This window comes from Pygoscelis adeliae, unplaced genomic scaffold (genome assembly GCF_000699105.1).
Source record: "Pygoscelis adeliae isolate BGI_AS28 unplaced genomic scaffold, ASM69910v1 Scaffold24, whole genome shotgun sequence".
In the NCBI taxonomy this organism is placed as follows: Eukaryota; Metazoa; Chordata; class Aves; order Sphenisciformes; family Spheniscidae; genus Pygoscelis; species Pygoscelis adeliae.
Window position 1 is genome coordinate 291,930 of NW_008824806.1, and position 16,764 is coordinate 308,693.

The 16,764-nt window shown below is 38.7% G+C and overlaps 1 protein-coding gene across 1 annotated transcript in view; it reads right to left on the reverse strand.

Annotated features, from left to right (window-relative positions):
• CFTR (cystic fibrosis transmembrane conductance regulator (ATP-binding cassette sub-family C, member 7)) overlaps nt 1-16,764 on the reverse strand; it is a 125,428-nt gene that overhangs the window by 20,637 nt on the left and 88,027 nt on the right. Inside the window, exons 21-25 of the mRNA XM_009324103.1 lie at nt 15,413-15,666; nt 14,275-14,354; nt 8,610-8,760; nt 7,270-7,497; nt 5,017-5,117 (exon numbers count right to left, since the gene is read on the reverse strand). Of these exons, the coding sequence (XP_009322378.1) occupies nt 5,017-5,117; nt 7,270-7,497; nt 8,610-8,760; nt 14,275-14,354; nt 15,413-15,666 (814 nt within the window). The remainder of the gene's footprint in view (nt 1-5,016; nt 5,118-7,269; nt 7,498-8,609; nt 8,761-14,274; nt 14,355-15,412; nt 15,667-16,764) is intronic.

Below are 16,764 nucleotides of genomic sequence, written 5' to 3' on the forward strand. Positions count from 1 at the left end.
TACTGGGATAATTGCTTACATCTCAGCATCTTGAAGCACAACTGTGACAGAAGTTTTGAAAAGCATGCTAACACCCAAGCCTATCAATTACAATTTCCATCTCAAACCCTCTGCAAGACAGAAAGGCATGGTCATCATCATGTTGATATATGAATGTCATCTCATTTTGGTGATACAAGCAGGAAGACCTTGGATCAGACTAATTTTCCTCCTGTCTGACTGTCTTTAGTAAATCCCCACAATGAGCACCATGCATTTATTTTAATCGGTGTTTGATGGTATGTTTGTTTTCAGAAATCTTATCTTTTTAGAAATATTGCCGCTTCAGAAATGAAGGTCTTTCTTGGCTTCATCAAGGGCTGTGAACTTTTGTCCAGGCAGGGATTCCTACAATTGCCCAAGAGATCCTACCATTATACGCTAGCTAAAATCTGCTATGAAGCCAGCTGGACAAAGAGCCCTCCCTTACAACAGAAAATTTCATCTCTGTTCCAGCTTCCTGACAAATTTATCAGTCACATCACATATGCAGATATTTTAGACAGCTTAATACTTTAAATCAATTCAGAAGGATGCTTTCCTGGTTCTGTAATTTGCATTATGATTTAGATCTGGGCAGAATGTAGCATAAATGTCAGTAACATTTTACAAAGATATCCATTCTTCCTTTCACAGGCAGAAATCTTCTGTCATTCATAATGACAGGTATAGTGTAGGTGACAGCAAGTTTCTTATCCATTATTCCCATCACCAATGTGCCTGCTATATTCACATTCTCTAACTAATGCTTTGGAATAAAGGAGTCTATTTACTACTTTCATCTAAAAATGTCTAGAGCATAATACACTATTTTTAGCCTTGCCTAACTGTATTTTACTGAGATTTTAATAACATTGCAAATTCTTTAATTTAATTTCTCCTTAATATCACTTAAACTTTTCTTAATATTGAAGGAGAATTCATAATAAGTAATGTATATTTCCAGAAAGTGGAAGAAGTAATTCTTTTAAAAGTAATCTAATACAATTAATTTCATCAGGCCCTATGTTCTCTTCTGCTAGAAAGAGATCAGTTACCCTCTCCAGACCAGACATGCATAGTATTCAATGACGATGTTGCAAGACATCACCTCCTCAAAAACATGCTGTCTGGAAAGCGCAGTGTGCAACTGAGAGATCCTATGAGAGGTTGGTCCAATGGCTCATGTAAAAAAACCCTGTGCATTAAGTCACTGCAAAAACTGGGTCAATGCAGGCGGACCATACGGTTTTACTGAGGTTTCACATCTTCTGCTGTTACATTTTGGGTGTTCTTATAAGACATATACTCCTCTTCCAAACTGTAAAAATGAAATATTTAGTTCATGTCAAACTTGCGCTGATTTTTTTGCTCTTTCTCACGCTGCTTTGCAGGCAGAAAAGGAAATGTTCTGACAGATTTTTCTTGATTCTGTTCCCTTCCAGATGACCAACACCTCACTTTGAGAATTGTCATTCTGATGCAGATCTTACAGTCAAGTATTTAGCTTATTTAAACTTTGGAAATTAACAGTGTTCTCAGGTTTTCTGCTGACAGTAGTAAAAAGCATATTAAGATCATATCCTAGTTAAAACAAAAATACCAGTTGAACAGGTGAAATAGCATCGGAAAATGAAAGCATGAAAACCATGTAAAAGCACCATTATTTTTCATAGTCCTAATTTTTTCTTTGGTCCTCTTCTCTACCATATACTACTTCAGTTCTTCAGCATCCCTGATGTACAGGGTGGGGCACTGTGAGGTATAGCAAGTGTCGTTTTAATATCTATTATTTGGGGGATTCTTTTTATATCTCCTTACCTAAGTAATCTTGGCAACACTAAAAGCATGGCATTTTCCCTTTCCCTGATAAAAGGAATTGTCCTTCCCAGTTATAGCGCTGCTACTGCAGGATACCCATCAGTGAAGGAGGAGGTTATAAAGCATTAAAACAGTCCACTGGGACTAGCCAATACTTATCTGTGAAAGCAGCACTTACTGGAAAACTTATTTTATATTTCCTTATGAAGGAAAAAAATTAAAAATACTACAAGACTGCCTCGAGGGATAAGAAAAAGACTGAAAACCAGCTAAAGGGATATTAGCAGAAATGATCAAAGTAAAAAAATAAATCCAGCCTAACTGGTAGCTTTAAATGAAACAATGGATAGCTGTCGGAGTGACCACATATGTTTTAAAAACAAAACAAAAAAACCCAAAAACTGAAACAGAGCAGATGAAGTATCAGGGCTGTAGAGAATGAAATGCCAAAACCATTATGGGGTATTAAAAGACAATGGGGATTTTTCAGTTAAAGCCAAACCAGTTCAACAGAAATTGCTTCAAAGAGAATATCTGTGTACGTAAAAACAAAATCCAACCTAGAAACTCAGATTTCTTCAATAGGTATGCCAGTGTCACAGAAAGCTCAAGAAGGAGATTGTGTGGAATGAAGCCAAATTTGCGACCTACCCATCTGTTTGGCCAGTATTTCTTCCGGCATATTTTTTTCCTTCTTCACGTGATCCTCCTTCCCTATTGTCCTGCCTTCCTGTCCTTTTGCTTGCATTTATTTCACTGATGTCCCGTACCTTGCATATCTTGTAAAACAACTCAGCACAAGCTTAATATTATGTACTAATTGCAGCAGCTATGCCTTCGGACATGGGCTTCAACCACTTGCGGAAAACTCCAGCTTATCTGACAACCAAAGACTGCCACCAAAAATGTGCTATACACTCAGGCATGCTTGTGCGCAGGCTTGTAAGCACGGCTGTCACAACTGCTCAAGGAAGGGCAAGAATGATGTCATCTAGAGCAGCGTGTGCATATCTGTAACTGGAGACACATGGAGATGTGTCAATTCTAGTGAATCTGATCCTGTGGGGACCTTCAAAACACCCCTGAGAGAAAAATAGAGTATAACTAAATAGAGTACTAAGTCAGGCACACATGCAAGCCTTTGCAGGACATCTGTAACCAAATAATTGTAAAAGTCTTTCAAGAGGGAAATGCTAGATGTAGAGAATACAAAGAGTGGGAAATAATACATCTGCATCACCCAGTGAAGCGGTTTCATTATCTTGAAACCACGAAGCTATTCTTATTTGCTTGTGCACAGAAGCAGCTTTTGAATGTCAGGAAAACCATCCTGCCAGCAGTATCTATTAGTCATCTGGGATACCTAAAAATCCATGGGATGGGGGTGGGAAGCTAACCACTGCCGAAAGAAGTCCAGAGGATCCACCTATAAACTAATGCACCTTAGAAAGGCGATCATTAATATAATATAACCGGTGCTCCAGTACAGTAGCTTGTCTACTGTAGAGAAAAGCACTCACAAACGTCTAAAACAACTTGAGACTTTCTTTTCAGGAGAAAGAGAGTTACTTCCTTATTGCTACTAATAGATGACATTTTAACATCAATGTATTTTAAAAAAGGGGAAGTTCTTCTTTATTAAAACACTAGTGTGTCCAGCACCCTCTGAATCCTACAGTAAGACTTTCTGTTGCTCTTGTGAAACACCTTCAGTTTGTATTAAGCTGTATAATACGTGCACATGATTCTTATACAGATTGTTATACTTAAAATGATCACATTATGCCCTACAGTGTTAAGACGGAGTTTACAAATGAAAGCTGACTGCACGTTGTTGTCACTGCCGTGCCTTACCAACAGCACGTTTTACTTCATTATCAGGCACACAACTGCTGTTCGGCATGTCTTGCAGTTAGGGCAAAGAAGCCCTTTCACAAAGTGCCTGCCCTTCAAGACAGGCTGTTCTAACAAGAGAAGAAAGAGTCAGCATAAAACTTTGGTGGATAGGGAAAAAATGTGTCCCTGAATGGCAGTCAGCTTTCTGGACTATCACCAGTCACACGCGTAAACAAGAGATTACATGTTGTAAGTGGTTAATTCCCCGTTTTGGGGCTCTTAAGGATTTCCTACAGGATGAGGCTGGTTCAATCACTTATTTAAAAAAAAATATGTCGAACCGGCAAATATTCCTTCACTGTTACCGTCTGCCCCAATTATTTTTTTTTAAATGACAACTCATTTCATCTAATCAGGATTTAATGGTCTCCAAGATCTGCTGTAAAAGCTGTTTGTTTTCCAATACTGAAATGGTGGGCTTGAGAAGCTAATTTAGGATTCAGAGAGGGTATGACTGGATGCAGGAGATTTTTTTTTCTCTGAAAATTTTTTTGGTTTATAAGACTACTGTATTTTGTTACAAGAATTCTATCTAAAATAAATCCTAGAATGCCTGAAGTGTAAACAGAGAAGTAACTATTACATTTAAAAATAACATCTAAAACTTTCATAAATTTAAGCTAAGGTATGATGAAAACTGCAAGAACAAACATATTCTTTTATGAGTTTCCTGTCTGCTTCTCATATCTCAACAAATAGGTGATGATAGGTTAACCTCGTGAAATATTCTGTTTTAAAGCCAATCCTAATGAACGGACTAACTACGCAAATTAAAGGGGTAAACACGTACAACTCCAAAGCCTTATCTCAGAGGTTATTTTACACAAAACCAGAAAAAGACCCCCAGGGAAGTCTAGGGTGGATTTTTAAATCACTATTGATTTTGTGTGGAAGGAGCTTAAAAACATCCATCATGATCTGCTGTGCAAAGCCCTTAAGTAGACCGAGTAAAGTATATTATATCCCTTGGTAAGGTATATAATCGTAACAAAACACCTCCAAGACTTTTTGAAGTTTTCCCATCACTGCTACATCTGCAGTCTGAATCCTCAAATGCAATTATTTGCTGTTGCCTATTCTAGTCCAGGGAAATTTTTGATCATAAAAAAACTCAGTTTGTGCTGTGCCAAAGCCGGTAGGTTGCTATGAAAGGTATGAGGGGAACTTTTCTGACAGATCTGCCTGATATCCAACTCTGAAAATAACTTACTGAACACCCATAATCAACAAAATAAGGCAACTCCTCAAAAGAAAGCACAGCACAGTGCATTTTATGCTTACCAAACTATCCACATCTATGCTTGAGTTTACTGCCCACTGCAAGGTTCCCATGATGTTCATAGCTAAAGTAAGAATAATGCCAACTCTACCTGGTCCATCACCTGTGGAGAGAAAAACACATTGAATTTATATGCAAAAAAAAGCCAATAGAAATCAGAAAATTAGCATGTGTATCTTAAAATACATATTCACATTCTCTCCTCTCTTTATTTCATGGAGAAAACATGGATTTGTTAATTACACAAAAGACTCAGAGCTTAATCATCAGTTAAACACCTAGCTTTGGCGCTGAATTCACTAGAAACCCTGATCTTGGTTTGGCAGAAGAAAAAATTAAATCTTGGTACTTAAGCTGTGAACAGAATCAGGCCTCTGCCATCTTGATTTCAATTTCCTTTTTCCAACACACATGAATCTGTGAAATTACTCTTATCTGACGAAAACACCACAGCTAACAACTTTAAAATTCAAAATAGTTGTGCTGGTTTACATTTTCATTTCTTGGACAAATAGAGGGCATGTTCTCCTTACTGTCCCACAAAGATGCAGATATAAATTCTTTTGCTTTAATTGTCTGCTGTAACAAGCATAGGATTTTCCAGGGATTTTCCTTTATGAGTTCATACAACACAATATAAGCATTTAAACTACCCCACTGTTGATTTTTAATCTCACTATGTGTTAAATGGAATTGGGAATTTAAGCCAAATGCCTTTCTATGATTTCTCCATTTCTTCTACGGCTTTCTTCAACAAACTTCCTCCTGTTTTGCTTATAGACATCTCGTTATCAGAGTAATTATAGAAGTAAACAATAAAAGCAAAATAGTTCTCCTGAAAGCTGACAGATTAAGAAAAGGAATTTAGTGTTGCTCCAAGGACCTATTACCTGCAACAGTAAAGTTTACAATGGTGGCAAGATGACAAATTTTCACGTTTTTAAAAAGTGCTTCTAACCCCTTTTCTCAAACAATATATTCAGAAAAACAATAACACAAGAAACAGTTAGTTTTCCTAAAAAACGCCAAACTACTAAGCACACAAAGTGAAAAATGAGAAGGGCAGCAGGGGATATTGGCTCCCTATGAATTTTAGGGGAATTAAAAGTCTGTAACAAAAGTACTGTAGGTGCATATTTTCATACAGGAGTATTTCGTGTGGTTGGATTTTTTTTTTCCTAAGAATGAGGAGAGTTCTTATACAAGAAATAGAGGATAGCATTTCATACACAATACAATATTCGATAAAATGTACACTTCTATATAACTCCTTTTCAACACTGAAGTATGATCAAATGAAATTTGGATATTATTAGAACCAAAAACCTCCTTCACAAAATCAGCAAATTCTTGTTCATCAGCGACAACAGTATTGAAACTGCATCCAGATCCTGCACACAAAGTTCAGTGTAAAACTTGGGAGGGGGAGAATAATGCCTGAGAATCAAAATCAAAAAACATACATAACAAAAGTGTAGTGAATTAAAAACTGTATTTGAAGTAATCTGTAGCTAAACCTGCTGAGTTTTTCCACAGAACTGAATTATTCCAACATTTGGGGGACATTCACCTCTTATTCTCTGCTTGTGGGAGACTGGCTATGCCTGGCGAGCCACAGGCAGCACTTCAAATACAAGTAAGATAGTAACATATAGATAGAGTGATTCTCATTCGTGTACTGGGTTTACTAGGAGCGGCGAGCCATTTTAAGGAGATTTTGAATGGAATTTGCAAAACTTCACATTGAAAAATAGGTCAGTGAGTTGGGAATTAGAGAACTGGATGACTATTTCTGCTATTGGTGTAGCTTTAAAAGATCATTACAACTTTGCATGTCTTAGCCATTTGCAAATGAGCGGAACATTAACCTCTATTTACTAAAAAACTATGAGCTATACAGATGATAATCAACATCCAAACTTTTCAGTACACTAACGTGGTTACATTAATGTGGTTTAAAACACATGAGATTACTTTTACAGCAATTACAGTCAAGAAAAGGAAAGTTCTGTCTCTTCAGATATTATTTTCAGATTAATCCCTTTATTGAGTCCTCTACAACATCAGATTGCAGATAATAATGGTGTAATTTCTATTTTAATTAAATTGTGTTTACTATTATGACATACTTAAAACAGTGACTCCAATGTATGCTAAATTTTGCAACCGTTTATTCCCCTCAGAATTTTCTAAAGCTGAGCTGTTGAACAGAAGCAGAAGACTTCCATTTCAGTACTCCAGTAAAGTTGCCGTACCTGTAGTTGCGATAGAGATGAACGCCACAGCAACAAAAAAGACAACAAAAATCATTTCTATCCTCATCTGGAACCAGCGCAGCGTTGACAAGTAGAGGAACCAGTTTGCCGTGTGTAGGTTCAAGGCTTTGTGAAACAAAGTCTCAAAATACGGCTGCCGCCCAAAAGCTCTCAGTGTCCACAGCCCTTTTAAACTTGTAACAAGATGGGTGAATATTGGACTCCGAGCTGTAAAGCGTTTAAATTAGAAACATCATAAACACTCATAAGCAAATACCTTTGATACAATGCAAATACACAGTCCTATGCTCTAACTCACAGCAGTATAACTATTGTCAGTGTTTAATTAATTTAACTCCAACATACGTTGGTGGAGTACATGACTGAAGTAATCCTAGCACAGGATATACAAGTCTTTGCACGTATGGGTTGGAATTCCATTCAGTGTATTGCCAGGAAGGGATCACATTAATTCTTCATAGTTAGCATACTACTTGGGGAAGCTCCTGGCCTGCTGTAAGATGCCACAAGAGAAAGGCGGCTCCTCCCCAGCCAAAATGAATTCCTGCAATTCTGATAACTCCATCAAGTAAAGTTTTTTTAGCACAGACAGAGTATTTTAATGGTCTGGATTCCACTGTATTGACATGGTAATTTTAAGCAGATCTTGCATTAAGTAAAAAGTGGTGAGCCAATGCTGGATCCCTGTGAACATCAAAGAAATTTAGATTTAGATCTGAGGAACTTCAGAATTATGCTTAAGTAAAAGGGAAGATGATCAGCAGTGTTTAAGGTTCAGGACTGATTTGCTAAGGATCTGCCAGTTTATTGTAAAGCCAGGCCACAGTGCCTGATCTGCAAACCCACAATTCAGAATGAGGTTTTCCATTTTATGGGGAACATGTTAGATTCTTAATGGGGGGAGAGGAAGGAAATTTAGTCAAATAATTTATTCAGAAGTAAGAATTCTTTGCAACCAAGATATATCCATTCTAAATTTTTCTTATAAAGAAACAAAGTCATAGGGCACATACCAAGTCTGACCACAATTTTTCAAGTTACATTTACTCTCAAGAAAACTGTATGTCAGGACTTTATTTGTTTTCAGCTGCAGTGGTGATAAAGCCCAGCTTTAAAAAGATCTTCTCCATTGCTCTTTGGCAGCAGAGCACTCGGTATCGGCTGGATCAGTAACAGCACTGGCTTTAAGGAGATATGTGTTCTGCTCCCAGAGACAATGGCATCTTGCAAGAGAAAAGGCAAAGAAGAGGTGAAAGGGTGAATCACTTCTCAATTGATTTGATGTGGGTTTAGAAGTCTACCAATTTTGCTGCTCCTACCTTCAGATTCCAGTTGTTTCAGCTGCTGAGAAGTATGGAGGAAGTATGCCCTTAACACAATAAAGGCTGCTATCACAGGCACTGATGCCAGGAAGATGTAGGGTTGTAATATTGAGACTACTGTTATAGCGCCAATCACAATCAGTATTAACTGTAGAATGAAAGAAAAATACTATTGATATAGTAAACTTGTCATTTTATAGACTAGAGGTTGGTGATGAATCTCCTTCCCATGGTGACAAACATAAAGTGCTAACCTAAGTAGGATTTGCAGCTGAGAACAAACCTCCATGAAAATATCATGAATAACTGACACCAGATCCATAACCTGTTGGAATAAGCTGCCATCTTTTCTAATAGATGGAAGAAGTGTTTTCTGTAGTACAACCAGTATTGCAGGCTTCTAAATTATGAAGCCACGCAAAAACAATGGCAGCTATGCACTCTCAGTTAAAATTGTAAGAACTACAGCTGCAATATCTGCAGCCACCTCCCAAATCTAACAGTGGTGTCCCTGTCTTGTCTGGACTAGGTGTGCCAGACTGTCAGGACCTGAGTGCCAGTCTCCTGCAGCTTCTGGGCCAAGCAGTTTTTCTGAGTGTCAGAAAAAGTGGGAAGTCACACACCATTGCTTGCTCAAGGGACTGTAACCTACATATGAAACTAGCACTACTACTTGTCCTGATCAGAAGACAGGAAATAAGTCGTAACAGGACTTGTGGTATGAAAAATTAGCAGTTTCAGGAGAAAAAAAGATGTTTTAAGGTGACAGATGACTCAAAAGGAACAAAATCATTCCAGAGAATCTATTTAACCCACCAGAGCCTACTACCGTTCTCATAAGACCTCATCCTCAGTAGCTCCAGACAGATTTAGTTAAATCAGGCCTTGGTCTTTACTCTAGAAGCACCTTAAGCACTTAGACTGTTTTTGTCTCATACCTAAATCTAATGAAAATCAAGTGTATCAGTGTACACAGAACAGCAAAGCTCTGCTTTGTATCAGGGTGTTCCCTTTCACACTAAACAACTACTTCAAACTGCAAATTTATCAGCCTAAAGCAACTGCAAATGGACAATATGGACAAACTGATGAACATCACATTGAAACGTCACTGCAAAGGACCAGTCAGCAAAGAAATAGATGGAAAGCAAAACTAATTTCACATTAGGAAGAAACCTGCAGTTGGTGCTTTTGCTACTATATCCACATAAACTCAAGGAAAGATTTAAATTCCCAGCACTCCAAGTCAGAGGTCTTTCACGAACAGGTAAGCATGTTCCAGGTTTCCTATCCTTTGTTTTCATCAGAAATCTGAGCAATGTAATAGCAGCATCAAATTTTATGAAAAAAAATTACTGTAACAGCTGAACTAGTCAAAGATTTCTTTCACTGTTTTCCTCCTTTCTCTTAAAAGAATGGTGACACACGTGGGTTATGCTTGTGCAGGCTGTATAGCACTGGTCTGTAGCAATGCAAGAATGGATTTGTGTTTACTCATTATTTCAAACTGCAGAATTTAGTACCTCTTGTATCTCTAATTGTTAAGAAGTGAATGAGCTGTTCAACTGATACTGAGCCAAGTTACACAGCTCTCACATTACTTGAGATTACACAGTCACACAGTGACTGTTTTAAGTCCCATTTCCATCATTTACTCAAATTTTGCAAAGGCCACCATGATGCCATATGCCATCACTGCTGGTCCAACAGTTATTTCATTAAAAAGTTGAATAGGAAAATTTGTGTTATCTCATGAACTCCGAACACAAAATAAATGTAAAGTCAAACAGAAGATGACACCTTCTTTAAAAAAGCAGTAGCAAAAATCGACACACAAGCCAGCTACATTGGCATATGCTCGGGGAAAGGCAGCAGAGGGCTCACGCAGCCCAGTTAAGAGTAGCAGTGCTGTGCTGCAGTGACCCCGGGTGCTGAGCTTTCAGGCCTGGAACAGAGGCCAGATGGGGAGACACGTTCCAGTGCTTCCTCTGTGTCACCAGTTTGGAAAATGCAGCTGGTGGTGGAGACAGCAAGTCAGCAAGGGTTCAGGGTGGCGATGACTGCATCAGCCTATCTGCTTTACCAATAGGGGTTTATCATTTAGGGAAAACCAGTCATGACCATATGTATAAATGTCCAATGACATTTTGAGTGGGACTATATTAAACCCTAGGGATGAGCATGTCACATCAAGGATCTCCAAAAAATGATGACCCCACTGTAAGCACTGCTAGAACTGCTCGCTCAGAAGACTGAGATGGATGTTAGAACTAGTGGCAATGCTACTGCCATCATTAGCTGGCTACAATTCATATCCAAGATGTATGCAAACAGGTCAGATTGCTGTCAGAGAAAACATCACCGTTGCTATCTCCTGTCATTGATGTAAAGGTTAATACTGCTTCTTTTATGGGCAACTGGGTATATCGCAGTGACTGGAGAGTAACCCTGGCCTCTTTCATCCTGAAGCCTCATTTATCCTGGATGAAAAGCCCTGCCCCCTAAAAGGGAAGGTCCCCTGATATATCTAACACCTATAAAAGTCCTAAGAAAAACTATGTCATGACATCCACAGCCGCAACAGAGAAGGAGGCAGCGTCCCTAAACAAGGAGTTAGCTGGAGTCATCTACCAGCTCTTTCTCATAGAAGAGGGAATAAGAACCCGCTCTAAAATTTTGCATCAAATTCTTGGGAAAAGCTCAGAAGTCAGAAGGATGAACTTATGCAAACATAAACTGAAGGCTAGCAGAGACCAAGTCTCCATCTCCACAAGACTTGGATTTAGGCATCCCAGTACATTTAGAAGCTAACCTTTCTGTAGATCTCTGCACCTGGGAAGGAATAACCACATTAACCAGTACAGGCTGGAGGCTGACTGACTGGGAAGCAGCTTTGCAGAGAAGGCCTTAGGGGTCCTGGTGGACCATGAGGCAGCAATACGCCCCTGCAGCAACGGAGGCCAACAAGGGCAGCGTTGTCAGAAGATCAAGGAAGGTGATCCTTCCCCTCTCTTCAGCACCAGTGAGACTGTATCTGGAGTGGGCTCTCCAGTACAAGAGAGGTAAAGGCATACTGGAATGAGTCCAGTGAAAGGTCTTGAAGATGACAAAGGGACTGAAGCATCTCACATACAAGGACAGGCTGATAGAGCTGGGATTGTTTAGCCTTAAGAGAAGGCTTAGGGGGATCTTATCGCTTTGTATAAGTATCTGATGGTATTTACTATATTTATATAAATTATAAATTTGTGTATATATGCAAATAATTTTTATAAATTATATATTTGTTTAAAAATTACATATATGTATAATTTTTAGATATATATATAGAGATATATATAAAAATCCCAATAGGTATTTGGTGCGGAACAAATGAGCCTGAGTCAGATTCTTCCCAGTGGCACCCAGTGGGAAGATAAGAGGCAATGGGCACAAGTTGAAATGCACAAAATTCCATTTAAACATAAGAAAAAGCATTTTTTATTGTGGGGATGGTCAAACAGTGAACAGATTGCTCAGAGAAGTTGTGGAGTCTCCACCCTTGGAGATATTCAAAATGCAACATGGCCCTGAGCAACCTGTTCTAGCTGACCCTGCTTTGAGCAGAGGGGTTGGAGAGGTCCCAGGCCCTAGGTCCAGAGGTCCCTTCCAACTTCAACCATTCTGTGACTCTGCGATAATCAGCACAGAAGGAGAATGTCATATGTATAACTTCTCTGTATCTTTTAGAGGAATATGACTTTGTTCATTAGCAGAGTCTATGGAAGTCTGAAGCTGCCAAACGAGTCTGAATCTATGGAGGATCAGAAGAAATGTCTTACGAAGGGATGACTGGTAAAAAGCATTCAAGACAGGTGGTAGGTTCAACGAGCTTCACCAGAAGAACCTGGAAAGACAGGGCAGCTTATCATGCACGTCCAGGAGCCTCTGCACTTGAGACTGAGGAGACAGAGGTGAACCTATGGGACATTAGAGTACAGGTTATCCTCTGAAAGGCATTAGAACAGAAAAGCCAAATCTAGGGATTTTCCTTATCCTTGAAAACATGAAAAACTAGTCAGTTTCTTGTAGAGAGTTTGAAATGTAAAGACAGACTAACTAAAATAATTTTGGAATAACATCCCCATGGCAGATCCAATATATCAGAAACAAAATGGCCACACCAGAAAAGACAGTAGTGAATCCTGATCACACCGAAGATGACATTAATGATTCAGAGAAGGTCTCAATGTCCACGTTTACTCATTCAGCAAATCTTCATGACATCAGCAGGACATGAAGTAGAGCTGTAATGTCCTTGAACCTCTTCATGTGGAGCTGCACTGGCCTCTCTAAAGTCATGAGCCGAAGTTACCAATCACTAACAAAGTTATAGGGAAAGGAAATCAGTTTTGATCAGACCATCATGTTGGTAGGGATTGTAAAGCAGAGCAAACTCACAGATGGAGACAGGCAATCTATGCAGCAGAGTGTTTGGGTTGATTAAGTCGGGCCTGCATATCTCCTAAATAAAGGTAGAGAGGAACAGGAGGGCCAGGGAAGCTTTTGCTTTTATTTTTCAAATGTTCTGGGAGCCAGCTCTATCTGAGGAAAAGCTGGCGTTGCAGCATTAGTGGTGGGACACTAATGAGGGGTGCTGGGATCCACACAGAGCCACAAAGTCTCAGGATGGGGAGCAAACAAAGGCATCCTCCTTGAGAAACACTGGAATTGCCTCTATCTCTGTATTTCTTCAATGTTCTCTTCAGTGTGGATGAATTGGAAGGTCATTCAAAACTCAAGATTTTGCAATGCATGGAGTGTCCCAGGATGTATACTGGAAACAAGCCTTTCCATCCTTTCCAAAAAATAAAAAGTTTGCAATTCTACAACTCTTAGGGATGTAAAATTCCTATAAGAGGTAGAGTCATCTAAAGCTCTCCTCCACCACAAATAGTTATCCAGTGCCTGACAGACTGAGCTTAAATCCCAGAGACTCAGGGGAAGCCATGAAGATGCGAAGGATAAAAGACAAAATTAGACAGTCAAACTTGTGAAGGAGGAGGAGGGGAAAGGAAAAAAAAAGAGCAGAACTGCCCAACTGAGAGAGTTGAAAGCACATCATCATGGGTCAAACTGCCCAATAAGGCAGGCCTGGAAGAGTTTCCACAGAAGATAAAAGAACAGAAAAAACAAGAATATAGTCAACAAAAGAGAAGAAGGAAATCAAGGGTGATGCTAGCAAACTCGGAACAGAAGAGGCTAAGGAGGTAAAGTCATGAAAATGACTGAATGCAGCATGAAAAAATTACTCATCTTGAGCCAAGATAACCGAAAGAAACTAAGGAATGCCCATTACACCTTTGACATTGAATACAGGCAGCAGCAGGGATACTTGTACTGTAGGGGTCTGAAGGGCAAAAATGTTTCTGAGCCTGAGTACTAAAAGTGGTTTGTACAAACAGTGGAGGTACATATATGGGCAAGTACTCAAAAAAGAAGGAATGAAGTTGACTTACAATATAAGCAGCTATGTAAACAGATATACAGACTGAAAAAAAGGAAGAGGGATTTAATTCCAGTTATTATTTCTTCTTGTTAGTATGATCTCTTTTGCATGATGTATGACTGAAACTTTACAGCGCTATAAGAGAGCAAAATTTAGAACTTTTATTCTACAAACCTGAATGAAATCAAATACTGTAAGTGGAAGTAAGTCATCCAGTACTGCCGTATCTTTTGAGAATCTGTTAAGCATACCACCTATGGATTAAGAAAAAAAAAGAAAAAAAAAAAGGCAAATGTTTTAACACCTCAGAAATCCTGCATTTATTATTTTAACAAAAAGTACAACTTTTTCTGACTACAAAATATTAAGGGTAAGAAAGAGATTTTTTTCTTGTACAAGCAATTCCATTACAGTTTAGTGGAGCTATAGCTTCTTTCCCCAGGGAGGAATTTGGCTCCACAACTTCTGTTTCAGCTCTTGGAATCTTGGAAAAAACCCAGAAAAATGTAATAAAAACAAAGAAACATAATTAAACAGGACAGAAGCAGAGACACAAAGCATAAGGTCTGTACCTCTTATGCAGCAGGCTCTGCTGATACACAGATAATTTGCACATCAGCATTTGTATGAGTTTGTACACCAGTTTCTTAGCTGCTGAGCAGAATTACTGTATTAATCACCAGGTAACAAGAGAACTAAGAATATAATGGGAAGGAGAAACCCTATGTTGTATTGTCATTTACCAGTGTCTTCTGTAATCTAGTACGCACCAGTAAGAAGGGTATGGGATAGGAATTTCATGTACAGCAGGAGATGGAACTTGTTGCACCAGTTATATAATGAACTCTGTATCAACTCCAGAGCCAAATTTGAATACGCATACCATTATTCACACTAACTGATGCTTTATGTCATTTTAGTAGGACTACTCATGAAATAAAGCACTATTTATCATCCACACCTGACTCCTTGTCACTCACCACATAGCTGACTATATCTTTTCTGTTGCAGTTTTATACAAAGTCTATTCATTGGAAGTTATTCTAGTTTTATTGCCTCATACAGTTAACAGTTAATTTTCTCCAACTTACAAGGTGTTATTTCAGAATCAGAATTGACAACTGAAATATGTCACACTTAAAGTGCAATCAAGATTCATTAAAAGATTCACAAATTACTTTATGTGGCAAACTTTTAACATTCAGCCTGACTGAAAATGTAAATGGAAAGCAACAGTATCCTTTAACAGAATGAAAACTGTTTAATTGAAATGAAACCCATACATGAGTCAATCAGTTCCCATCTCAGTCACCTGCTTTCCAAGAGTTGAATGTTGACATAGGTGCATGAAGAACTGCGTGCACCATCTTTTGATGAAGGGTTTTAGACACTGTTATAAGCGTATGCACAAGGGGCAAACCTCTGAAGATTCCCATGGCCAGCAGGGTATCTGCCACTCCCACGTAGATATAAATGATATAGTAGCTGCTAGTGACAGTGACAATCACAGGAGGTTTGTCAGAGGTACTGTTTTCTGATTGTGTTGCATTTGCTTTCAAAGCTGTCCTGTATGATGAAAATTAAAAATAAATGCATTACTGGAAATTGCATTTTTTTCTCTTTTATTTTCTCTATTAAACAAATAGTACTGCAGTGTTCATTTGTTTTAAAACTACATTAATGGTTATTTATATATATTTCCAGTCATTTTTTAAATTGTCCTGTATGTATGAAACTTAAATTATGAACTAACCCATGTTCCACTAAGGCAAGGTTACTCTGTGTGTGTTCAGGGGTCAAGGCAATAAATGGCTTATTCATCTCCTCAGATACCTTTGGTGATTCAGGCACCTATCAGCATTTGTAGCAATTTCTGAAATTAGTTGCAATTGTGCAATGAAGGGTTTTTACCAAGTTAGAAATTAAGCCATTGGTATATAACTGTAACCCCTCCAACAGTTTTCTCCAAACTGCTGTGAAAATGTACTGCTTTGTTAGTCTCTTGCAAAGCTACTGCCAGTTTAATCACTGACAAAAGTAGCCTAATCAAGGAAAATGCATCCACTTCTTTTAACCAGAAAAAATAGTTTAAGCATTGAAAAAAGTGAAATATTATGGAAGTAGAATGCTTCAGGTGTACTATAAAAATCAAAGGCCTTAGTGACCTATTGTAAGGGGACATCAGCATAAATCCCTCCTCCTCCAGATCAGACCTAAGTCACCATATGCTTTCTATACTCAAACATACAGACTTAGTGCTGCAGGACTAAAACAGGGATCAAAAGCATTAACCCAGGAAAAGCCACACTGCTGCTCAGTATGTTTTAACCTTCATCTGCCTGACTGTCATGTAACCTCAGCCGGCAACTGAGCACCACACAGCTGCTCGCTCACTCCCCCCAACCCTGGTGGGATGGGGGAGAGAATCAGAAGAGTGAAAGTGAGAAAAGTCGTGGGCTGAGATAAAAACAGTTTAATACTTGAAATAAAATAAAGTAAAATAGTAGTAATAATAATATAATAATAATAATAATAATACACAAAGCAAGTGATGCACAGTACAATTGCTCACCACCTGCCAACCGATGACCAGCCAGTCCCCGAGCAGCGGCCCCCCCGGCCAGCTTCCCCCAGTTTATGTACTGAGCATGACGTCACATGGTA